General features: G+C 53.7%; 2 protein-coding genes across 2 annotated transcripts in view; one reads left to right on the plus strand and one right to left on the minus strand.

Annotated features, from left to right (window-relative positions):
* Positions 1-11,804, plus strand: part of PEPD (peptidase D) — a 117,884-nt gene extending 106,080 nt beyond the window's left edge. Inside the window, exons 13-15 of the mRNA XM_043437544.1 lie at positions 7,207-7,391; positions 10,634-10,825; positions 11,263-11,804. Coding sequence (XP_043293479.1) covers positions 7,207-7,391; positions 10,634-10,825; positions 11,263-11,400 — 515 coding nt within the window. The 3' untranslated portion in view covers positions 11,401-11,804. The remainder of the gene's footprint in view (positions 1-7,206; positions 7,392-10,633; positions 10,826-11,262) is intronic.
* Positions 11,805-15,167: 3,363 nt separating this feature from the next.
* Positions 15,168-24,779, minus strand: CEBPG (CCAAT enhancer binding protein gamma). The gene is made up of 2 exons (XM_043437551.1): positions 24,576-24,779; positions 15,168-18,730 (listed from the first exon to the last, which is right to left on the minus strand). The coding sequence occupies exon 2, from the start codon at positions 18,633-18,635 to the stop codon at positions 18,186-18,188; it is 450 nt and encodes a 149-aa protein (XP_043293486.1). The 5' UTR covers positions 18,636-18,730; positions 24,576-24,779; the 3' UTR covers positions 15,168-18,185.
* Between the last annotated feature and the right edge of the window lie 318 nt (positions 24,780-25,097).

Consider the following 25,097-nt stretch of genomic DNA (forward strand, 5'->3'; position numbering starts at 1 on the left):
CTCAGGGAGCTCAGCCCGGGGCCACCCCCCATCCCCTCCCACCGTCTCCTTCTGCGCATCTCCCTGTCCACACTGGCCACTGGGGTGTCAGCATGTCCGCTGCCCTGTCCCACAGCAGCGGCTGCTGCAGCGAGGGCTTGGCAGTGTGGACACTCGCCTCTGGGTGGGCAGGAGCTGAGTGTCTCTCCGGTGTGTGGCGAGTGATGAGCAGAGGCTGTGGGGCCATTTGAGGACCTGGCCTGACAGGCCTTGAAGGCTGGACTCTGAGTTCATACTGGAATCAGGGGGACTGTGGCAGTCAGACTTGTATTTCTTCACGGAACTTTTACAGTCAGTCTCCAACATGCGAACCTTCAAGTCGCGAGCTCTCAAAGATGCGAATGTGCGTGCGCCTATCCAGTCACTTAAATTAGTTCACGTGTCTGGCATTGTCTAGAAAAGTCAGGTACCTAGGCTAACTTGGTCGGACTTAACGAACACGTTGTCAGAACTGAACTCATTCGTGTGTAGGAAATTTACTGTATTTACAAAGGGAAAAAGAAGAAAAGATCCTGAGCCCCTAAACTGTAAAGGCCCCAGAGTGTGGCCCCTTGAGGGCCCAGAATCTGATGGCTCCGCCTGGAGCCCCTGCCAGCCCGTGTCCAGGCGTTGCCGGCCAAATGCTGCTTGTGAGGGTTCAGCAGCGGCTGCCGCCTCCCGAGGAGGCAAACTGTGAGCAGGGCTTTCCAGACGCCCCCATCCAGTGCCGGGGCCACCAGAGGCCAGGGAGCTGGGGAGGGGTGACGGGCCCACACTCACTTGTCCAGCGGGAACAAAGCCTGGTGATCAGATGAGTCCAAAGATGAGGAACTCAGATACACCCGAAAAAGGACACAAGGAAGGGAACCTGAAAGCTCAGCTCGGGGCAGCTGACGGCATCAACAGGGCTGGCCTGGTGTGGCGGTTGCAGAAGAGAGCAGCAGCTTGCGCTAACTGTGTTTAAAAAGCAGTTCTCTCTAGGTAGGGGCTAGTGTGGACACTTCCAGGGCGGACTGTTGCATAAAGACAGAGCGGCACAGGAGGGGGTGAATTCACAAAAGGTGATGATGAAGAGGGCGAGGGCGGTGAGAACCCTCTGGGGTTCACAAGTGCTTGTAAATCCACAGGGGGAGGGGCAGGAAGGGAGCCAGCCAGACAGACCGACAGACCGGGTGGGGCGCGGCGAGGAGGGAGGCGCTCACCGGGAGCCTTTTATACTTTCTGACCTTTAAACCCCGGTACATGGCACTTGTTACCTGTAAAACTCCGCCTGTGTGGAGCCGTCACCCCGAGTAAGGGACACCATCTCCTCCTCCTGATATCCTCGCGTTACCCCAGGGAGAGAAGGAGTAGAAGGTTCTGTCCAGCTTTGAACGTTGGTTGTGTAAGTGATAAGCATTTCACTTGCAGCAAAAGGTTTGGGCCAGTGGGAGTGCATGGAGGTGCACGGCCCCAAGACCCTGGTGCACCCACAGCCCACGGCAGGTCCCTCCAGGAGCATAGAGGGACCTGTGTGGACCCGAGCCTGGCTCCAGGCCGTGGTACAGAGTGTGGTCCTGGGCAGGCTCTGGGTGGCACGTCCCCAGCTGGTGTCCTGGCCGGCTCAGTCGATCAACAGAGCAGCCCCAATTCTGCTCAGAAAGTGGCCAGGTCCACAGGCAAGTCCCGGGGGCCACACATTGAACTGAAAAGGGTCCCAGCACCAAGGTCCTGTGGGACTGCCTGGCCATGTCACTTTGGGGGCGGTTACAAGGCTTCAGGCCCCACCAGGCCAGACTCAGCCGAGATGGTCCCTGGGGACTGTGAGGCAGGCCTCCCCCTGCACACGGCGGGGCACAGGCCTGGCCTGCCCTGGGGCCTCGAGGTTCCCGTGTGGAGGGGAAGGGAGCAGAGCCCCAAGCGTGCCCCCCACCCCATTCTTCAAGGCTGTGACACACTCTTCCCTGGGGGTCACATGCCAGGCAGGCCTGGCAGGCCAGGGGTCCTATGCTCATAGCGCTGCCCTCAGAGGGGGTAGCCATACCCCCCACAGCAGCACAAAGGCCGTGGCCAGGTCAGCCCCGTGCCCGGTCCTAGCGGAAATGCCCCTGGTTTGTGGGCCTGGCTCCTGGGCCAAGACAAACACCCGCAGAGACTGTGTGACTGCTTCCTGCGCCTTCCAGGGACGAGTGAATAGGGACAGCCGGGGTCACAGCGAGATGCCCAGAGGAGGGGCAGGGGCCAGTGCTTGGAGCACACAGGGATCCTGAGTGAGGCAGGCCTGGGGCCGCGGGGGAGTGTCCCGCCCTGCCACGCAGAGGCAGCCTGGGAAGGAGGGCTGAGTTCGCTCAGAGGCTGTACGAGAGCAGCAGGGCCAGCCAGGCAGTGGCGGCACCTGGGGGAAGTGCCACCCTCACTGGCCCCTCGGCGGGGTGGGGGGTCGGTGCAGCAGCCACGTGCTGGCTTCTGGCCCATGCAAGCAAATCTCTCCAAGGCTTCCGCGTCAGGGCAGGCGCCCATCCTGGGCTGACCACCTGTCTCCGCGGGCTCCCATGGGCTTGCTGATAGGACACCCGGCCCCCACGAGAGGAGGAGGTGCTGTGGGCAGGGCAGGGACCAGAGTCGGTGTCCGAGCTGGCCACCGGTCGGGGCAGGGTCGTTCGTTCTGCAGACTCTGGTCAGGGTCCACTTGCCAACTTTGCCTCCCTCCCTGGTGGGGGCAGGGGCCGCAGTGTCTGGACTCCCCTGGAGGCCTAGCCTCAGAGATGGTGCTGGGCACAGAGGCCCAGCAGGCAGAGGCAGTGGGACAGCATGCCTTGCAGACCGGGGGCACCCTAGGGCAGAAACCAGCAGAGCCAGGACTGTGCTTGGTGAAGGCACTGTGTCCCCCCTCTGGCCTGAGAGAGGCCCCTCTGCTGGCCAAAGGGCAGTGGGGGAGTTCCCGCCCTCCCTGGCCTCTCTGCCAGGGTTTGGGGTGGGGGACCACATGGGGACCGCATGGGGTGGTCATGTTTAACTCAGCATCGTGGTGCCTGCTGCCCAGGCGCGTGCTGCCCCTGCCCTTCTGCAGGGTGAGTGGGTCCCCCGAGGTCCTGGCAGCAGGCTGGGCTGGAAGCCCTCCGCCCCGCGCCAGCATGGCCTGCCAGACACTTCCCTGCAGCCCATGGGGCCTGCCCTGGGACCCCGGCCCTGAGCCTTCCCTCCTGCACCCCCAGGGCCTGGCGCGCGGTCATCCCCCGAGGGCCATTGTCTTCGGATGAAGTGAGCTCTTTGTCTGGATGGGCTGTGAGGATGTAGCTCAAGGGGCTCTCCGCTGCCTTCCCGGCTCGGCTCCGGGCCTTGGAGCCCCCAGGCCTGTCACGCTCTGGGCAGGAGGCCTCAAGGCCATGATGGATGCTGCCGAGGCTCCCAGGAGCCCGCCCCGGCAGCAGGCCCAGCAGGCTCCCTGCCCATCAGGGGACGGTGTGGTCCGAGGGGGCCAGGTGAGCACAAAGGCCAGTCGGTGACTTGAGGCTGCTCGGGACACGTAGTGGGGCCTGGGCCCCAGACCTCGGGTCCCTCTGAGCCAAGAGGCAGGTGGTGCAGTGCAAACACAGATGCCGCCTTGCTACCCTGGGCCCGAGTGCACAGAGGAGCGGGGTTGGGAGCACACGTGAATCCTGGGCCCATCAAGTCACAGCACAGGCTGCAAGAGAGCCACAGGGAGGCTGGGGCTCCCGGTCAGGCCACGTGGTTGTCAGACTCGGAGCAGGGCAGAGGGCCCCGCCTTCTCGGGGTTCAGAGACCGAGCCCTGCCCAGCTCGGGCAGCAAAGGAAGAGGCAATCAGGGAGGGCTTCCTGGAGAAAGCCTCCGCAGAGGCCCACAGGAGGCCAGGCAGTGAGACTGGGAAGGTGAGGTGTCCCAGCGGAGGGAGTGGCAGGTGGCAGGCACAGGGGCACCTCAGGAGTGGGTGGGCATGAAGCTGGAGAGGGAAGCCAATCCAAGGAGCTTGGGGCTCTGTCCTCGGGGCGGGGACTGGCCTGGTCTGACCCATGCTCCAGAGAGATGGCCCGGTGTCCCGGCCATTTACAGGAGGCAACGGGGTGAGGAGTCTGGAGGAGCCAGGCAAGGGTCCCAGAGAGGTGGGGGCCCACGGAGGCGCCGGGGTCAGGAGAGGTTTCGGGAAGAGAGGATGAGATTCGGTGCTTGCCGGCGGTGGGAGGGCGGGCAGGGCAGATGACCTGGTCTCTGCAGCACGATCTCGGTGCGGTGTTCCCAGTGTGAGCAAGCTCGGGGGACCCCCGATGCTCCTGGCCAGGCCTGTGGGCTCAGATGTGCCCACGGGCTGCAGAGGCCGAGGAGCCGGGGCGTCGGGGCCTTAGGCGGTCAGGGAGACCCTCTGGCCTGTGCCCACCCCTGCATCCTCGCCCGAGGACAGTAACCTCCACTCACTTCAGGGGCCCCTGCCCTGGCCGTGGGTGTTGTAACCACCATCCGGGCCAGACACTGGGGCCAAGTTGCTGGAGGTTTAATCACTGTCACAACCCTAACCACACACAGGCAGAAACTCCCACTCCCGGCCAAGAGAGCCGTGTGCACGGCCTTCCCCAAGGGCGCGCAGGCAAGGAAGACTACAGGCGCCGCGGGGACCGCCGGGGCCCACACGTCCGGCCCCCACGAGGGGCCGCGAAGACAGGAGGGGAGCCGAGCTGCCAGCACGGAGCTTGATTTATACCTGATTCCCACCCGCTGCCTGGGCCCGGCCGAGACCGCAGCCCCGCACTGTGGAAGGTAGCCAGGTTTGAAGTCAGCCTGCTTCCCGGGCCTCTCGCTTGGCGACCCGAAAAGGCCCTGCCCGAGAGAGATGGAGCTGCCCTGGGGCATTGGCCCTTCCCGGGTTCGCTGGGGCCAGGCTGAGTGATGGGAGCGGAGTTCACAGGGTTACTTGGGGGCTTACTCTTTAGGCCCAGAGGCCCTGGGCAGGGGCGGGCCTTAGGAAAGAGGGCGCTGCACCCCCACCCCTGTACCAGCAGCCGCTCTGCCCAGCCGTGGTGTGCCCTGGAGAGGCAGCCGCCCTCCTGGTGGAGAGACCCTAGAAGCAAGTGAGCATACTTGTGCAGGGAACAAGGTGCAGACAGTAGTGGCCGGGACAGCAGAGCAATCGCGATGGGGGAGGTCACTCCAACAGGGGCGGATGTGTACGCTGAGACCTCGAGGAGGAGGGTCACGGGCCAGCCGGCTCTGCAAAGGGTCAGACGTGCAGGGCCCTCCGGTGCGCTTCTGGGGCAGGGGTCCCTGGCCCGAGGAGGGCGAGGCGGGTGAGTCAGTCTTAGGAAAAGAGCGGTGGCTGAGGCTGGGCAGGCTTGGCTTGTGCCCCAGGGACACACTGATCATAAAGTGTCGAACCTAGGGTCTGACTGGCCACACGTGATGGGTGAACAGTGGCAGTTTGGGGGCGCTTACTGAGCCGGTCCCCAGTAGATGCCAGAGGCTCTGCAGCCCGCTTTCTGCAGCCAGTGTCGTGGCTGTTTGACAAAGGAAGCATCCGAGGTTCCTGGAGGTGAAGGCCGGCCTAGGCCACACAGCAGGTGAGCGGCCTAGCTGGGACCTGGTTAACAAGGTCTCTATTTCAGGATGCCAGACCATCGGAGAAAAGCTCCCCACGCTGGCTCCACCCCCAGGGGTGCAGACCCAGCCACCCGCGCCGACGTGGTTGTAACCAGACCCCAGGACGCCACCCCCACTTCATGGGCGGAGGCAGGTAGAACAGGGCTGGACTCCAAGGAGGCTGTGTCTCTGGACAAGACTGGGCTTCCTCCACTCTTGGCCTCCCTGTGTCTTGGGCCGGGGACTGGCCACTGCCTGATGATTGGGGTGCAGCACCACCAGCTCAGACCCTGGGTCCTGGGTTCAGGAGGTTGGATCAGCCCTGGGTCTCCAGCCAGCTCAAGACCCCAAACATGGGCCCACTGTCTCTGGCAGGGTAGGGGGACACCTGGGGGACTGGTGCCCAGCAAGTGTCTGAAAGGGGAGGGCCTGTGTCTCATCTCCCTCTACCTCTCGGGCCCATCATCTGCTCCCTGCCAGCCCCAGAGGCTCGGATCCTGGTGGCCCACCCCTCACCAGTGCAGGGTCCACAGCAAGGCTCCTTGGGGTGTGGAATCCCGGTGCTCCCCTCTTGTAGCCAAGATCATCAGGGCATGGCTGAGCGGCCTCTTGGGAGCCAGGGTTACGCCCCACATGGAGGGGCCGCAGGGTCAAGCCCTGGCCGTCTTTCTGGGTGCAGGTCCCACCCTGTCCTCCTGGCCCCATTCGTCCCAGGGCTGCTGGCCTCGGCTGGCACTTGGCCTGCCCCCAACTCCGCCCTCTTAAGGTGGGGCAGGGAGCATTGCCAACCTAGGTTCTTGTGCTCAGTCTGAGCACCTGGTGCCCTCGTTTCGTGGAGCCCAGTGGGCAAGGCGGCCACGCCCCAGTGACAGCGAGGCTCCTGGAGGCCGCTGCCTGAGGGCCTAAGGCTCCAGCCCCTCAGGGCCTCCCTGGGGGCCAGGCAGCTCCGAAGAGCCTGCACTCCTCAGAACTCGGTGCCCGGGGATGCTCTCCATGGTGACCTTTGCCCCAGAAACATGGGGCTGGGATGAGTTTGATTAGAGCCCAGGGTTTGGACATCTGGGCTACCACGGAGATGGTCACCTGGTGCTGGTAGCCACAGGGCCACAGACCCTGCCGGTTTGCTGGGAGGCTGTGCCGGCTGCACCCCAGGAACCTTTGCTCCCCACAGCGGCTACAAGGAGGATTCAGCCCCCCGTGTGGGGGTGTGCAGGGACGCCCCTCCCCCACCCCCACCTGAGCCTCTGTCTAGGGCTCACTGAGGCCGCCCCACCTTGGCTCTTGGGGACACATGCTTTTCTCCTCCCGGTGCCAAAGATTTTACTGGGCTCCCCTGGCCCTGGGAGCACACAACAGGAGCTGGGCCCCTGCGGGTGACCGTGGATGAGAGGAGCCTAGCCCCGAGGGCACAGTGGAGAGAGAGGAGGGGTCTCGAGTCCAGAGCTGCGCTGAGAGAGCCCTGCAGGGGGACCGCCTGGGCCGCATCGCTCTTGCCCCTCACCTCAGGCTCCCCAGCTTCAGCCAATGCAAGGGCTTCCTGTGTTCCCTGCAACCTTGCCCTGGGAAGCCCTGGCCAGGCTGCCAGAGCCCTCAGCTCATCGCAGCCTCCTTCTGAGCCCCAGGTGTCTGGTGGCCCGACATGCACCGCCTGGCCGACCGCATCCACCTGGAGGAACTGACCCGCATCGGCCTCCTGACCGGCAGCGTGGACGCCATGGTCCAGGTCCACCTGGGAGCCGTGTTCATGCCTCACGGGCTTGGCCACTTCCTAGGACTCGACGTGCACGACGTGGGAGGCTACCCTGAGGTCAGTGTGGGCGCGTTGGCCCGAGCGGCCTGCCTGTGAGCCGGAGCTGAGCCTGGACCTCCCTGGGGGTGGAGTGGGGCTCTGGGACACGGCCGCAGTGTAGGGGGACAGGCAGGATGAGAAGGACTGGGGTCTTGGCAAGGCCTGCTCTCCCTCCTCCCCCTTCACCCAGGGGTTGATCCCAACCCAGGTCACTGCCCACGCCCAAGGGCCCTGGTCCTTACACAAGGACGTCTCCCCTGGCGGCCGCCTCCACAGAACCTGGCGGGCAATGGGTGTGCTCTGCACAGGGCCCAGGGCTGCACGCTGGGGGCGGCACCTGCCCTAAAAGTGGAGCCCCAAAGCTGGGTCTCACTGGTGGGCTGGCAGTGCGCCCGTCATGTCCTCCTGCCTCTGGCTTCGTTCATCGGGTGTGACGAGGCCCCTCAGGCTGGCGACCGGTCCCTCCTGGGGCAAGCTGAGCCCTGCGCCCCTCGAAAGTCCTGCCCCACGCTTTCCTGGTTCAGCTGGACGGTTCAGCTTCCATCCGCCCAGATGCCTGGGCCGACAGGGCCCCCATGGCCTCCTCATCTCCTGGAGGCATGCTGAGCGGGACAGCGAGGCTTGTGTGGGCATCTCTAGGCCAGGCTTTCCCCTCCCCCTCCTACTGACCGACCCTTGAAAGGACCACCCAGACGAAGCTTGATGCTTCAGGAGGCTCTGCCGGGCAGGTGGCTGCAGCCTCCACAGGCCCTGGGTGGGGGTGAGCCGGCCCTGCCGTCTGGCCAGGTGCCCGAAGCACAGGGGGGTGGATTATGCAATCGGTGCACGCCCTGGGGCCCACCAGCCAGTTAGCCAAGATGGCTTGGCCCCTTAGCTGCAGGGTATTTTGAAAGCTCTAAGAACGATTTTGGAGGGGGGGGGTGGAATTGCTCAAGAGAAGCATTATTATTCAATTATTTTTTCCTCAAGTGTAAACAGTTAAATTTGGAGAAACAAAATCAGTTTTAATTTCCTAATTTCTATCCATCACACTGTGCGCAGGGAGCCAAGAGCAGAGCCTTCCAGACATTGTTAACTAAGGTTCGTTATTCATTAGTCGCCAAAGCACTTTTTTTTTCCACCAGAGAAAATTGGCAGCAAACTGTTTTCATCTTTTCCAGTAAGCGGTCCTTTGTGCTCACGGAGTCTATTCTTCTGACAGATAAACATTGTGGAAAAAATATGGCTTTTCCTCTAAAAGTCATTTGTTTTATTTCAGACACATCTGGGTCTCCTCTGCCCGGAGCCCAGTGCAGCGGAGGCCCCGTCAGGCCCTGAGCCCAAGCGGAAGCCGGCGTGGACCCGGCATGGGCAGGGTCCCCCCACCCCCAACAAGGCTGAAGTCCCCAGGCCTGAGGGGCTGGGCGCTCGGCCTCTCCCCTTCATGGGGTCTTCTCACTACTCAGCCCCGCCTCCATCCTTCTCCCAGCCCTGATCTGGCCGTCCCTTGGTGAGGCCTGTAGGGCAGACTCCTGGGAGCGAATGCTCTGCAGGGGTCATAGTCAGTGGGCAGGGGGCAGGCACATCCTCCTGTGCCCCCCGGATCCCTTCCATTCACCCCTCACCCCCAGTCTGAGCGGTGGTCCTGGAATCTTCTGGAGAGAAGGCTGTCTGTAGAAGTTTGAGCAAACCCCCCACCTTTGGCACAGCCCCTCAGCCACCAAGGAGATCAGGGAGGCAAGACCTCGTCAGCTCTCAGCCTCCGCCAGGCCCCTGACTTTGACAGCCTTGGAAAGAAAGGGTTGGCTCTTGGGGGCAGCATGAAGGGGAGGGAGGAGAGGGGCTGCCCAGGGGGCAGACGCAGGCCTCAGATGGCAGGAGATAGGCCCCTGCTACCCACCGCCCAGCACCTCTCACCTGAGCACAGGGACCGTCATCCCAGACTGTGCCATCCTGTGTCCCCTGCCCTCCTGCCCAGACCCTCCGGGCTCGTAGTACTGTGGGGTCAAACACCACACCAGACAGGCGTCTGTGCCCAGGGGTCACAGGGCCTTGGTGTCCCCTCACCACCTCCGTCCCAGCCTGGCTCCCACCTGGTCAGGGCGGCCGTGCACACAGTGCCCCACTGTCCCCGCCCTCGTGGAATCTCGGTCACAGCCTTCCCTGCTGTGCCCAGCCATGGATGGAGGCTGAGCCAGCCCGTTTCTGGTTACCTTACATGAACCACTAATTGAAGTCTGATGTTCTTGGCCCCCAAACAGTCAGAAATGACAGTTCCATCTCCAGCAGCTGGGCTTCCAGCATAGAGCCACGAGCGGGGCAGGGCAAGCTCAGAGGCCGACCAGAAAGCTTGCCTGTTGCACGCTTGCTCCCAGGCCTTGGCCAAGGGCCGGACGGGTGCCTCCAGGACTTGGGGAAGGCAGGGAAATTTCTGCAAGTGTCCTAGGTGCCACCTGCCCCATCGGCCACGCCCATGTGAGTGCTGGGGGAGAGAGCTGACAGCCAGTCCCCCACAGCCCAGCGGAGGCTCAGCGCATGGGTGTGGTGTGGAGCTGCCCCATGTGCTCCTCGTGGGCCACACCCCCAGGCCATGTACACGGGGTGAGTGTGCATCTGTGCACACACAAGCCAGGGCTGGTGTCCTGCTGACAGCACCTGTCCCTCTTCCTGGAAAGCCACACGGAAAACCTGGGTCTCGGCTTGTAGGGAGCCAGGCCCAGCACTTCAGGGCTGGTTTCCACTCTGCCTGGAAACCAGCTGCCTGGAAGAAAGCTGCAGCCTGGGAGGCCCTGCAGCCTCCTAAGAGCTTTTTTGGCTTCACAGGTTTGGCTTCAACTGCTCCCCTGGCGGGAAGAGGGCCTGGGTAAGGCAGCCGGACCCCCAGCCAGCCCCCTGGGTCAGCAGGGGCAGCATGCCTTGGGTGTGTGCACACGAGTGTCCATGGGGCACAGTTCTAGGGGTGACAAGGGGCAGGGACACGAGAAATCTAGGGGAGCGTGCAGAGAGCAGAGGGCTTTATCTGAAGTACCGTGGACGACCCAGCAAGTCTGAGTCTGGGCTGGAGACCCCCGAGGTCACAGAGCCTCCTGCGGCTCCAGGAGGACCCAAGGGGCTCGAGCCAGGCCCCACGTGTGGATGCCTGCACGGGCAGGGGCGGGTACCCTGCACACTTGCCCGTTTCTGTCTGCCTCCTGCCGAGGCGGTGGCCTTGGCCTGGGGCTGTGCCCTCCTGGGTGCCCCCCTCACTGTCCTCTCCCCACCACCCCCCTACCCCCACCCAGGGCGTGGATCGGATTGACGAGCCCGGCCTGCGGCGCCTGCGCACCGCTCGGCACCTGGAGCCACGCATGGTGCTCACCGTGGAGCCGGGCATCTACTTCATCGACCACCTCCTGGACGAGGCCCTGGCCGACCCGGCCCGCGCCTGCTTCTTTAACCGCGAGGTCCTGCAGCGCTTCCGTGGTTTTGGTGGGGTGAGTGCTGATTGCTCCCAGAACGCCCCCTCCCCTGCCCCCCCAACCTGTCACCTGTTTGTCCTCCAGGACAGGAGGCACAGTCTTTGACTCTCCTCACTTGAGAGGCACCTGGCCCACCCTTCCTCATGGTCTGTCACCAGCCCTCAACACAAGTGACACAGATTCCTACAAAACCTCTGCCCACTCCAGGGGCTCCCACCCACCCGGCAGGGGGCAAGCCGGGGTGGGCGGGTGGAGGAGCAGATGTCCTGTGGGAGGCGCCTTCCGCCCCGCAGCTGCCCACAGCGGCCTTAGGGCCGGCACCCCGACCCGGGCCGTGCTGCCCACTCCACAGAAAGGGCTCTTCCCACTCAGCCTAGAGCTGTCAGGCCTGATGCTCAAACTAAACACGCAAAGGCAGCTCAGAAATAACGAGCGTCCATCCGTCTGACCAGGTCCGGATCGAGGAGGACGTCGTGGTGACTGACACTGGCATGGAGCTGCTAACCTGCGTGCCCCGCACGGTGGAAGAGGTGGAAGCGTGCATGGCGGGCCAGGACAAGGCCTTTGCTCCCTTCTCTGGCCCCAAGTAGAGCCACGGGTGTGCCCTGGGGCAGGGGGCTGGGCCCCGGCCTCGCAAGTTGCTTCCTGGAGGGCGGCCTGCTGATCGGCCCCAGTGGTGCTCAGAAATCACACACGGACATCATCGGCCTTTGATCACACCCAATATGCTGTTTCCCTGGAGAAACTTTCTTACTACCCTTCTGTGGGATCACACCCTTCATCTAAATGTCTTTACTTTGCTTGAGTGACAGCGGCTTTTAGAATGCTAATTTTCAATTATCGCGTTATTTTCAATAATCCTGTTCTCTTTACTACCAACTAAATGTTATTTTGCTGTCATTTGTATTCTGCTCAGGAAAGGGGCATTTCTAGTGTTTTCTCTCAAAATCAATACACAGAATGGAATTCGCAATAAAAGATTTCCTAAAATGGACCTTTGTGCCCATCACCCCCCCCCCCTCCTTTTCCCTTTGCAGATGAACACATGCTTAGACCTGGAAAGTGACCCTGCAGAGCCCTCTGGGGGCCTGAATGTGTAGGTGGGGCTGTCTTGCCTCTGCACAGGTGCAAAGGAGGACTGTAGCTTAAGAAGCCTTTTTGATATGGGTGACTCAGTGGTAAAGCATCCACCTGCCAATGTGGGGGACACAGGAGATGCGGGTTCGATCCTGGGGTTGGGAAGATCCTCCAGAGATGGGAATGGCAACCCGCTCTGGTATTCTTGCCTGGAAAATCCCTTGGACAGAGGAGCCTGGTGGACTACAGCCCATGGGGTCACAGACGTGACTGAACATGCACGCATGCACTGCCTCAAAGCTGGATTCCCGAAGTGGTCATAACTGCGTAGCATTTAAAGCACAGTTACCTGAGAACCTGAGCCTCGCAGACTCCTTGTCCTTGGTCTCCTTTTCATGTGAGATATGCTAGTAAAGCCAGCATCTGTCTGAGAGACTGCCGCCTCAGGCAGCACCATGACAAAGGTGAGCTCTCTCATTCCTTCCACGTTTGCCGAGTCTGTTTGTCTCCCATGAGTGGGAGCCCGCAGGCCGAACTCCACTCTGAGGCGCTGGGGCCACCCGGGCCATCTGGCTCAGTCCCTGCCAGTGGCCGGACACCTGGCCTTCTTCTGCTTGCCCAGCCTTCCCATGGTCTCCCAGACCCACCCCCACTCCGCAGCCAGCTTCTAGAATCCTGCACACCATCCCAGGGTTGTCTCTGCACGTCTGGGAGTTTTTGAGCCCAGGTGAAGGGCAGGTGAGAAGGGCAGATGTCACTGATGAAGCCTTGACAGGATGGGGAAACCATAGCCCAAGCCAGAGACTGTTTAAGTCACTGAGGAGAAGAGTACAAACTGATTTCTTCTATGCCACTAATACGAAAGTGCTTGTGATGTGGCTGCATTAAAATAAAGCAGTATTCAAATCACTATTTTTTATAAATTGTAAGATTTATAACATCCAGTTTTTAAGGTTTCCTGCTGACAAGCAGGTATGTTCCCTAATAATGATTATTCATGATATTGAGCAGTTTGAGTAATGGCTGTCTTTCTGAAGGTCAGTTTGAGTTCGCCCAAATTGTTCTCACCACCAGCTGTACCTGCAAGCCACGTTCTATGCACAGGGTTTCAAGTTCCCCCCACCCCCAGGATAAAACCAGTTAAAATTAGGTTGGAACTCTTAAGTGGACACTTCAGTTGTGTTAACTGAAAAATACATCTTTCTCCTTCCTCCGCTTTAGATGTTTTATACCAAAACTGCCCGTTTCACATAATGTTTGCTCTGATTATCAAGAAAGTTGATAAAAAAAAATTCAAGGAGAAATCTCAGTAACTAAGTGCTCTTTGTCCCAGAGGGACAATGGGGACAGAAATGGCTGCTTGGACCCAGGTGGGTGAGTCAAAGGGCATTCTTTGCAGGTAGGACTCAGGGACACAGTAGTCACCTACTTCGCCCCATGTTTCAGAGGCTGCGTTCAATTCCTAAGTCTCCAAGTTTTGCAGAAATTTGTACAGCTTCAGAAATTCATTAGAGACCATTCCAGAAAGCCACACAGTGCCAAAAAGCCTTTCCAAAATCCAGGAAAAGTCTAGGTATTCATTTAAGAAATGAGCATCTCCTATACGCCAATGTTGGCATAAAAACAAGACCCCAGCTCTCAGAGCCTGGAGTCTGACTTCTCCTTAAACATGCACAAATAGATTGTCTCAAACACTGAAAAGTGCCAAGAAGGAAAGTAAAACAAGATTGACTTTGCCTAGAAAGCCAGGGGCCTGAGACAGGAAGGGTGGAAAATGAAAAGTATAGGGATGAAGCCATTCCAGAGCTGTGCTAAGGCAGCCAGCCCTGGGGTAGACTGCTTGAGAAAAGCCCTGCTGTCAAAGCAAAGTGATGCAATGATGCGCAAGGGTTGCGGGGGGTTAGGGTAGGGAGTGAAGGCAGCAAGAGCAAACAGAGCCACATCCCAGGGAGGCGGGGTCTCACCCAGAGTGTACTGGGGAACCACCAAGATCTGGAAAGCGTGCACAATTCCAGGGAGACCAAAGCCAGGCCAGAGAGGGTGATGTCTCCTGCAGAAGGTGGGGCAGGGGAGGTGAGGCCGGGGAAGTCTGGAGACAGCTCACAGAACTGAAAGGTGGTGATGTACAAAGGCATCTGGTCCAATAGCTGCTTCCCAGGACACAAGACTTGGGGAAATGGGCTGCAAACAAGTGTGATGTGTGACAGCCTAACAACTCCATTCTCTTCCAAGCCCTGTTCTCTAGACACCCCTGCACAACCTTCAGGTCTGGAGTGCTGGGAGGAGCGGGGACTTCGCAGTAAAAGGGTACTCGCCTGAGAACGTGTAAAAGGCACATGAGCTCTTCACTCCCAGGCAGCCACAGAGCAGTAGGTCTAAAGTGCTTTTATTGAAATAGGGCTGGCACCCTCACAACCATCTTGATATAGAATTGCCTGACAAGTTACTGGATGCTAACTTACAACTAATTCATAAAAATGAAATGGGACGTACTACCCACAGAAATCATTACTGTACTAGTTTTTATTAAGATGCAGTAAGTAGAAATCTATTTCCCAAGGCATGAAAATAACTGAAGAATCATAGAAGACAAGGATCTAGATGGTGTCTTCCCTTCAAACACTCAGATCAGCTTTTCTCAGGCTTGTATTTATAAATTCCTTTTTAGACACTCAAAACGAAGACAGTGCACATACTGGACTGTGAGGGGAAAGGCCTGACTTTGATGTCCCGTCGACCTCAAAGCCCAAGAACTCATTTCCTACCCTGAAGGTGGAGGCCGCATTCTGAGACACTAGGTGTTCTGCTTCCTCTATTCTGGTATATAGTTTTACATTAGACTAGGTGACAAAGAATGTAACAGAAGAGGCACTCTAAATTCAGAGGCAACTATGTTCCTGTCATTAAGGGAAACCTACACTTGGTTACTCAACAGTAAAGACTCCACCTGCCAATGCAGGAGATCCAAGAGACATGGGTTTGATCCCTGGGTCAGGAAGATCCCCTGCAGAAGGAAATGGTAATCCACTCTAGTATTCTTGCCTGAAAAATCCCATGGACAGTGCCTAGCGGGCTACAGTCCATGGAGTTGCTAAGAGTTGGACACAGCTGAGCACCTGGGACAAAAGTACCTCTGCTTGCTCCCACACCCACCTCACCCCTGCCTTGGGCTGAGCACATAAAGGCAGCAGGCATCTATCTGCCTGCTCCTCAAGCTGGTGAACAAACTTGGATTACTTTCTTGGCATCTAACAAAGAAACCCACAATGAAATACAGTCATTATTCCAAAGGTTTTTTTTTATTTCAAATCCATTGAAAGAAATAAAATTATATTTAAAAAAATAGAGTTATCTCACAAACTGAGGAAAGCCAGGAACAAAAAGAACAAGTACTTTTTCCTGAGAGGCAGATCTAACAGCTATAGAATGGACTTTATTCCTTCCTAGCTTTTGTCAAACAAAAAATTTCTATTTCTAAGGCATCAAAAACACTCCGAGTGCTTTAACTGGGTTGTTCAGGTACAAAGCTTCAAACCTTCTAATGGGGATTAAGAAACATCAAAAGCTGCTATGATTTCCTTCCTTTTAACCTCAAACATTAAAGTGTACATACTTCTACTTCTTTATGTAAATTTGAGAATTTCACACTCATGACCTGAATTTCAAAATTCTGGTCATGTTTTATTAAAATCTTACTACTTCTTGGTAAGAATGTCCAAAGTATGAGCTCACATCCCAGTAACTAAAAGCGGCCAGACAGCAGGAAGCACTGTTCACTGGCACCACCTGCAGCCAAGACCAGTCAGAAAGCACCCACCCCAGAAGACTCAAGATGCAGCTAGAAATTTATACTGAAGCCTAATTCCTAAACCACTAGACCTGCCAGCAAAGGCAGATCATATCCTAATGGTTCACACGAAACCTACAGAACAAAAAAGTTACAAGTCATTTACAATTCCCAAAGCTCTACACTTACCCATTCCCCACACTTGGTTTCCCTCCATTTTATACTGATAAACCTATCAAATGAAAAACTTTCATTCCCAAACACTTCAGTAAGACAGTCAAGACCATGGTTCACATCTTTTTACGTTATGCATAAAACTGCACGACTGCTTGTGCTAGTTCTTATTTGCATAGGTAAAAGGAAAGTTTGAATCAATTGTTCCAGAAGTTCCAATCTTATTTTCTTATTTGAAATAACCAAGTACATTCCTGATGATTTCCCTAAAGCTTCTTTGCCAAGATAGTTAGGTCACTTCATATAATGGGTAACAATAAATTCCATGTGGACATCCATTTCTGAAAGATACTGTTTAGTAAACAAAGAGATTAAAATGTGTGTAGCACCTCTTAAAGATGCTTCAAGATTCAGGAGACCTAACTGCATCCCCAGTGAGGTGCTGTTGAACATTCAGCAGGAGTCTGGGGCATCTCCTAGTTATTTAAAACCTCTATCAACCTACAAGTTGATCAATACTCCAACCAAGGTGACCAATGTTGGACCCTAACAGCAACCCCTATCCTGTCTCCTGGCTCTCTCGGGAGTTAACCATCCTGGGGCGGTGGCTCTCATGGGACAATACTGGGCTCATGTCACATGCACAAGGGACTCCTGGCCTTTGTTAATGGCTTTGCTGAGCCGCAGGGCACTGTGATAGTCTTCTGCTGACCAGAAGGGCACAGACACCGCTCCTCCATCAGCCTGAGGGTGCAGCTTGAATTACATCCTGGTTACAATGTCCCACGTTCTGGTATGAAACAACAGTGTGGCCTAAAATGACCATGTTCAAATAAGACAGCTGGTAACTTTTTAAATCAGATGTGACTCAGTCTCTTGTCACCAGCCTGGGTCATCCAAAAACAAAAACTGAAAGAAGAAAAAAATAGACTTTCAACAGATTTGAGCTAGAACTGTGTTAAAGAAAGAAACAAGGGCAATCAAAACTACCAACACTGATATAATCCAGATCCTAGAGATTCCCATTCTAGTGACTGCCACTTTTTAGTCTCAACAAAAATATCAATATCCTGAGTTTTATCAGTATTTTCTTGCTAAAATAATTTATGGGACATAAATGCATACAAATGAATAAAGAGTGGTACAAAAGTCTAGAAGAATATAGCCCACTAAGAAATGTCACAAAAACAATATAAAAAGATGTGTTTAAGTGAAATAAATTAACTGTTAAACCTTATACTTTCAAGTTTTCTTAGGCTATTATTTTGGGAAATGGCATGGAGTTGACAGTGTATTTTTCTAATAACCAGTTGGTAGGTCAAATACAAGTGATCCTTCACAAGAAATTTTTGCTTTCAAAATCCTCGGCCCCACTGCAGTGTATCTGAACACAGGAGAAACTACCTGCTGAAATTAATATTCAAAATCCTAATCAGCAGTTTGGGTGGACATAAACTGTTAAGATGCTTTGATTTACTAACCAGGCTGTGCAAATGGTGTGAAAGAAAAAAAAGCTTACTAGCATCTGCAGAAACTAGAACTGATACAAAGTTTCTCTAAACCATTGTTTTTTTAATTTTAACAAAACAATGCCAATCCAATAACCCAAAGGTATCCCAAGAGTGTAATTCTAATATGCTTTGCTTTTACTTTTAAAAAACCTATTTGCTTCCTAAATGCTATTTCTATTTTTAAGCCAATTGGCTGCATATTGCCTTTAAAATGCAATGGGGTTTCTTTACGTAACTTGTCATCACTACTCAAAAAACTAGTACTTGTTGGGTAAAACAGTACTAATTATGCTGAAACAGGGTTTATGCTATACATAAAATCACTCCAAATTATAAAGTGATTGGTTTCTATAGCCCTAAGCATTTTTAATATATAATTTAGAAACGAGTCACAAATAGATGAACAGAGATGGCATTCAGAGATGGCATTCAGCTTTCTTTCATCCAATTAACCATATCCATTAAAACCAAGACTCTTCCGCACAACTTGCCAGTTCCCCATTCCTTTTGTCAACCTAAAAAGAAACATTTTTTTGGGAAGTCAGCATTTATTAAGAACATCAAGTTTCCACGGCAGGTTTTTTTTTTTTTTTAACCATATACCTTTAAAAGTGTTTTTTATCCCCACAAAAACGCTTATCATTTAAAACCAGATATTCAAGTTACACGGCTAACATTTTTAGCTAATCAGCTCTTCAGGGCTGACCCTAGAAAACAACCTTCAGTGGCTCTCTGAATAATGGCGGTTCCCTCTGATGCGAGAGGTGTAGGCAGTCACGCCTTGAATGTTCAAGCCCCCAGGCGTGAAGTCCGGGAGGGGTGGGCTCTACTGCCCTGCCTTACCAGGGCTGCTTGTGTTCTCAGTGCTACTGGGTTGCACGTTGTCTGCGAGGTTGTGTGCGTGCTCAAGGAACAAGTCTTTCAGTACACTTAATTCCTTAGTCAGCAATTTAATTTTTGCTTCCAACCGTTCATTCTCTTCCTTGAGCTGATTGACTCTCTGCAGCGTATCCTGCGCTTTCTGCTTGCTTTTCAACCGGCTCTTTTTCACAGCCATGTTGTTCCTCTCCCGGCGCTGACGATACTCGTCACTGTTGCGATCCATGGGTGAGCTCTTCTTGCTCTGCTTGCTGGGAGGCACGGCTTTGCCTCCGCCCCCAGGGCCGGCGGGCACCAGTTGAGGAACCTGCTGTAAGCCGCTGGCATGAGCCTGAGTATGGATGACACTTATTCCGTTCACGCCCGGGGTGCTGTTCTGCTGCGATACCTTGCTCATTTGGGCACGCTCCCTTGTCAACACAGAACAAGCAGAAGGAAGACAAGGTGATCAATGGTTTCCACACTGAACTGCCAAGAAATCTTCACATGTACCTATTCAAGAAAAAAACTGCATTAAAATATTGGAGATGACAAGATCAAATGAGATCAAATTCGCATGTACTTCACAGCAGGCCAATATTAACTGACCATGCTGAGAAGCGTCTATAACAACTGCCAACTGTTCCCCTGTTTCAGAAGTCTAAGTCATGTAATTCAGAGAAGTTAGTTAATACATAGGCACCACACAGCTAAATTTAACCCACCCGAATCCCTGAGGGGACTGCCCATCTTTGAGTGTTATCAAAAATGGGAGGAAAAAACAAAACAGTGTCACTAATTAGGTAGCACATATGAATGACAGCACTTGGCAATCTGCGAGAGAGAAATGTGAGGTGTTTGGTTTAAACACAGAAAATATGAGCTCAATTACAACAGGAGAGACACAGTGCAATAAAAGAGGGACAATGTTCAACTGTTGGTTCAAATCAAATTAGAAGGCCAGCGCAGAGCACCAGTCCAGTCTCCTCAGGAACACTGCACTACCATCTCTGCGTGGTCCCTACTCTAACGTGCAGACTGAGCCTTCAAGGACTTAACTGTTCTCCCAAAGCCTATCTGTATGGGCTATTTTGAAAATGTGTTTTTTGGCTTGTTTTTATTTTCCTAATGACCTCAAATGATGGCAGTTTACAGAGATTTCCTAAGTTAGTTTCTTGGCTCACTGCAGAGCTCTGAGACACCCAGTTTGCTTCCCCATCTCACATCAAGCTTCTAGTGTTTTCCTAGTTCTTGACATAACTAGTAAACACATCTAAACACTGTCACCCTGATACCACAAGGAGAGAAACACAGGCCCTGATGATGCCTCCAAGGAGGTGCAAGCTGGGAATCAGGCTGAACCAAGAACCAGGGCAGCGGCGGCCTGCACCCGCCTGACACTGCTCAAACAGAGGACATGCCAAATCTGCAGTGCTGCCGGGAGAAACAAAGTCACAGTTTCAGAAACCAGTCATATTCGGATTACTCTGAATCCAAGCTGGTCCTAAAACTGCCTCAAGATGTGTCAAAAGCAGACCTAGCCTATCATCACTAGGCCACTTCAAGACAAATTGTCTCAGCTGAGTGAACTATGCCCACCAAGAAGTCACAGCACTGCGGGAAACTGAGGAAGCACTGCTAGGAACCACAGAACTACCCCATTTTTTCACAAAATACATCAGTGTAAAAAACCTGAAGCCACAATTATGAACAGCTTCGAATGAGTACACCTCACAATTCTTAAGAAAAGCTTCGCCCAAACCTTTAGCGAGTCATTTCTGTATTGGCCTGTTTTTTAAAAGGCCATATATCATTGCTTTCCATTGTTTTTCAGGCCACACAGGCAGTCCTGAGCTAGAGGGTCATCTGTTCTCACTTCAGTACTAAGGAAACACCAAAAGCTTCCTTCCAAACCATGATGGATATCTACTCCAAGTTTATCTTCAGTAATGAATATTTCACAATTTCCCTTGATAATTTATCATGCTGCCTATTTTTTCTTCCAGTTGAAAAGTGGCAGTTGAGTATAATTTGCAGCACACTTAGCATTTATAGTGTTACTGGCCATCTATACTATTGCTTACCTACTGGTCTAAAGTGAAGTGTTTACTCAACTTTTAAGAACTTGTTTAACACCTGTCCTGGGATTGTCTCAACAATCAATGATTATGGTCATCTATTTTTTATCTTCTATATACCAATTGGGTTTTTAGTCTTTAAAGCTAATCCCTAATAAACTCAGAGATAACAATAATCCAAAGAAGTAGAGACCAGGAACCAAGTCGATTCTCATCCTAGCTCGGACATCCCCCGTCCCACTGTGGACACACCCATTCCCTCTCTGGGCCTCCATCTCCCCCTCTGCAAAGGAGGGGTGTAAAATGCCCTCTGACGCTGACAATATACCATGAACGTCAGTCACCAAAAACACTTATTACGGGCTCCAAACTTAGTGAGGTTCATGCCCGTTTTTGTTCTCAAAGACACCAGAACAAGGAAGGGTGCTTTCAATCTGACTCATCTTGCCAAGGTACTAGGCTGAATACAGCAGGCAAGGTTTTGAAAATGAGCCCTTGGCTTGTAAAACAAACAGTAATCATCAAACTGGTAAAAAATGTAAGAAAGGGAAACTGGGAGATTAAAAAAAAAAAAAAAGGAGTTGTTTTTATTAAGTTCCCCGGCCAAAGACAAGCCAAGAAAGTAATGCTCAAGGTGAGGAGTTATTCACCATGGAAAGGGGGTCAAAGAGCTAAGTGGGGCTAAGACTTGCTCCAAACAGATTGTCAATTTTATTTTTTACACTGAGTAAAACAGCTACCTCTAAATGCTACATACAGTTTACAGTTCTGCAGTTTACACTGTTGTCTGTGCTTTTGTTTCTTTCACAAACATTTACTGAGCACCTACAATGGAAAATAAGCTTATTTCAAATCTGGATGTTCAACCCTAAATGAAAGTCTGGCTCCTACGTGGACAAATGCTATTCCAAAGTTCAGACTACAGGAAGCAGGGCGGCACCTTGCTTCCTTGCTGTGAATCATTCCGGCAGGAAGCAGGAGAAAAACTGAGAAGCAGCAGTTCTCAGAAGCATAGTCCCTGAACCAGTGGCCTCAGCATCCCCTTGGTAGACATGCAAGTTCTCAGGCTGCCCCAGACGGAGGCATCAGCAGCTCTCGGAACAGGGCTAAGCAATCTACGTCTCGACAGGACCCCCAAGTGACGGAAGTTTGACAGCCACTGCCACAAACCAACTGCGGATCTTCAGAAAGATGGGCTGAGCGGGTACCACTTTTTAAATTCAAATTTCTTAAATCAAGTGACATTCATTCAAATCCGAGACACACTCAAATCAGGAAAACTCAAAATGTTAGAATGAGTAAAGCAAAATCAAAATTTTCTCAAGTTTCACTTGGGACAATAAATGTCTCAAGCCTTTTCCTAGCCCTCTTGTCATTTTTTTTCATATATATACAATGAGATATCCCTCCTCTCCTTCTTCCCAAATAAATGTTTAACTCCAATTTCCTCAATACACTCCCAAATATTCAGACATTTGTCCCTTGTTCCAAATCTGTTCAAACCATTGGTATTACTGGTATTCTGCCCAGCCGTCTCCCCCAAAACCCCTCACTCCACCATCGCGCTCCATTCTATGCCACAGTCACCTCGGGCTGGCATCATCTCTCAGGGCACAGCCTGCCTGCTCCAGCAGTCTTCCCTCCAGCCACCGTCTCCAGAGCAATCTAACACTCAAACCTGAGTGTGTCGCAGCCTCCCTCTCACTGAAAATTCTCTGTGGCTTCAACATACAGATCAAATCTCTTCAGGGCCAGCTCCCTTTCTCATCACCCCCCAACAATACTGGAAGCCAACATCACGCCCCTAAATGGTCTGCCCTTTGTTCTTTGTGCTTTTGTCCAATTTGTTCCCCTAGTTTCTCTGTCAATGCCAGCTCCACAGTGTGGCTCCCTGTAGAATAAGCTAGAGGCAGGCCTCCGTCTTTATCATCATACGCCCAGCATCCAGTGGTGGTGCTCAAGAAACATTTGTTGAATACAGTCTCAAAAGGCTAAGAGAAAACATTTAAGTGTCTTATATAAAAATAAGATTCTCTAGCATTAAAATCTCTTAAAACAACCATAATTAAATTGAGTGTTACAAGGTACACACAGTCTTACGATCCAAAGTTCCTGGTCTATCTTAAAGGTATACAGGAAAATAAAAACATTTGCTATTCTAGTCCCCAGCCTATACAGTGAAGGTCATTCATGTCTGGTCTTTGCTTCATTCAGTTGAGAACCTTTATTTTCCACTTTGTCCAGTTACGTTTTTCCACAACCTCAAGTTCTTAGGCATATGTTGCCAGGGTCTGGCAACTCAGTACTACAAACGAAGTGAAGGTAAGCTGTCAAACTTAACACACACCCAAATGAGCAGGATTTCTACGTATTTGCCACGCTGGCTTCATGACCCAAAACAGGGGTCCACAAACGAGTATACTCCTTCAGGGAGTAGATAAGTGGTCCACTGGAGTATGAGAAGAAAATATGTCTTGTCTTTTTTTAATGTCATCTTTTTACTCTAGTTTTGGTGTCATTTACAACAGACATGAACTATTAGTAACACACCACACTGTTTATAAATATACATCTTTTAGAGTCATGCTCTTTTTTCTTTTTCTTTTTACTGATTGGTCTGGAAAACCAAAAAGGTAGGAGATCAATGTACCTATCAGCCTAAGAACCCACAGAAGCATCCGCTACCCCCGGCCTAAGAACACACAATAAACATGGAATTGTGACTACCTGTGTTTACCATTTCTGTGATCAGGTGGGGCAATCTAAGGCCATAACACCAAATTCAGCCACATGAATTCTGCCCTATTCATCTTTACCTAGGACTCACCAGGTGCTGTTTAAATCCCTAAGGATGAAACTACCTGTCCAAGATCAGACAACTTTGCTGAGAGTTATGACATGATCTTGAGAACTTAAGAGGATATTCTGGGGATAAAAAAAAAAACAAACGAAGATTCGGTTCCACCTATGTTTTTCAGGCAGGTATTAAAATGGCTGAATCTGCCAAGTGTGCCCACCAGAAGTAGGACTCAAGAAACTGAAAAGTTCTTCAGCTCACTATTATCCTGTAATTATTTAGCCTTGTTTACACTGAGTTTTTCCCAAACAGTGAACCAATTTTAAGAACAGCTTATCCCAAATACTACTCAAGTAGTAACAGCTGACCAGATTTTAACTTTTAGTTATCAAGGGCTTTTAAAGGCTAAATTTCTTAGTAAAGCCAAGGCTCCATAGTATTTTATTTCAAATGTGTCTCTGAGCATCCCATATCCTATCTGAATTAAAGGGTAATCTCTTCGAACAAGAATTCAACTGACAGTGTACCCCGGGAGAGAGAACTACCAACTTTTGGGTAACCCACCAATGTTAAACACCTTTCTGAAACGGACACATTTTATGTGAGATGCTAGATGACAGCACAAACCTCAGATCAGAGGAAAGCCAAGCAATTAAACCTTCTGAAGAATAAAAACCCACAAGCTTACTTCGAAGAACAGATTATCCTTCCCCTCAAACATGCATTTCCATCCTCTCCACCTAGACACCTCCGCTGGCAGTTTTCCTTACTGTGTTCCCTCCAAACACGCTAATGAAGCGCTTCATTTCTTGCCCTCCTCTTTCCTATTCAACGTGGTGGCTGCACGTTCATCCAACCTGTGCTCAACAGTCAACGCAGGATATATACTCGAAGTACAGCTCCATAAGGAAGCACAATAATATTTGTGTAAAGTCATATATTTTAAACTCAACTGCTTTCCCTGCCTACTTTTCTACTAACTTCTGAACAGGATTCCCGATTGCCCGACACCGAGCAGTTAGCACCTGGGAAATAATCCCAGGCGGCACTCAACAGGACGCGATCCACCTTCTGCTATTCTGGGAACACCCTTTATCCCCAGGGGCCAATACGAGCCTGGCTAGTCACACTGCGCGTTGCAGAAACAGAGGGCCGGGTTCTGGAGGGGGGCACAGCCGGGCTCGCATCCCGTCCGGGGCCGACAGCAGGGGCGCCGGGGGAGCGCGGGGGTCGGCGGGTGGCGCCGCGGCGCTGGGCCGGGGCCAGGGATGAGCTCAGCGGCCCCGCCGAGTGTTGCCGGCAGGTTGCATCAGACGCCGCGCGGGGCCGCCGCCCGCGCCGCGGGCCGCGCGGGGCCTTCCCAGCAAGCCGGCCGCCCAGGGCCGGGCTGGGTCTCCTCTCGCTGGGGCCGCGCCCACGCGAGCGGCCGGCGGCACCGCGGCCTCCTCCTCCTCCTCCTTCAGCCCGCCCGCGGCCTCCTTACCTGGCGCCTCCAGCCCGCCTGCTCCCAGGCGGCCTCCACTCCAAGCGGCCCCGCACGGCGCGGCCCGACCCGACCCAGGCCTCGCAGCCCGCGAGTCAGCCAGGAGGAGCGACGGTTACGAAACCGGCTGCCTCCGCCCGTTCCGCCGCCGCAGCCGCCACCACCACCGGCTTCCCCTCCTTGCCGGGTCCGCGCGCGCGGCCGCTGCCGTCATGACCAATGGGAGCGCCGCCTTGCGGGGGGCACGCCTTCCCCCCCGCGACGGGCAGGGCCACCAGCCAATTGCGGGAGGTCTAGGCGCGGGAGGCGGGCACGTGGCGAAGGCGTATCCCACGGCTCGGCGGGGCGGGCGGGGCCGGCGGGAGAGGCTGCCCGGGGTTCCCCGGGCGAGCGCGCGGGGCGGCCCTCGGAGGGGTGGGCTGCCGGCCGCGGGGAAGGTTCGGTGGAAGTTGGAGAACCGTAGCCTCGAGAAGGGAGCACCTGTCTTTGGAAAGCACAGTTTCCTGAGATGATGTTTTGAAT

Source organism: Cervus canadensis, chromosome 18 (assembly GCF_019320065.1).
Source record: "Cervus canadensis isolate Bull #8, Minnesota chromosome 18, ASM1932006v1, whole genome shotgun sequence".
NCBI lineage: Eukaryota > Metazoa > Chordata > Mammalia > Artiodactyla > Cervidae > Cervus > Cervus canadensis.

Coding starts and splice junctions, on each gene's coding strand:
- CEBPG (XM_043437551.1), bottom strand. CDS start 18,635: ATGAGCAAGGTATCGCAGCAGAACAGCACCCCGGGCGTGAACGGAATA.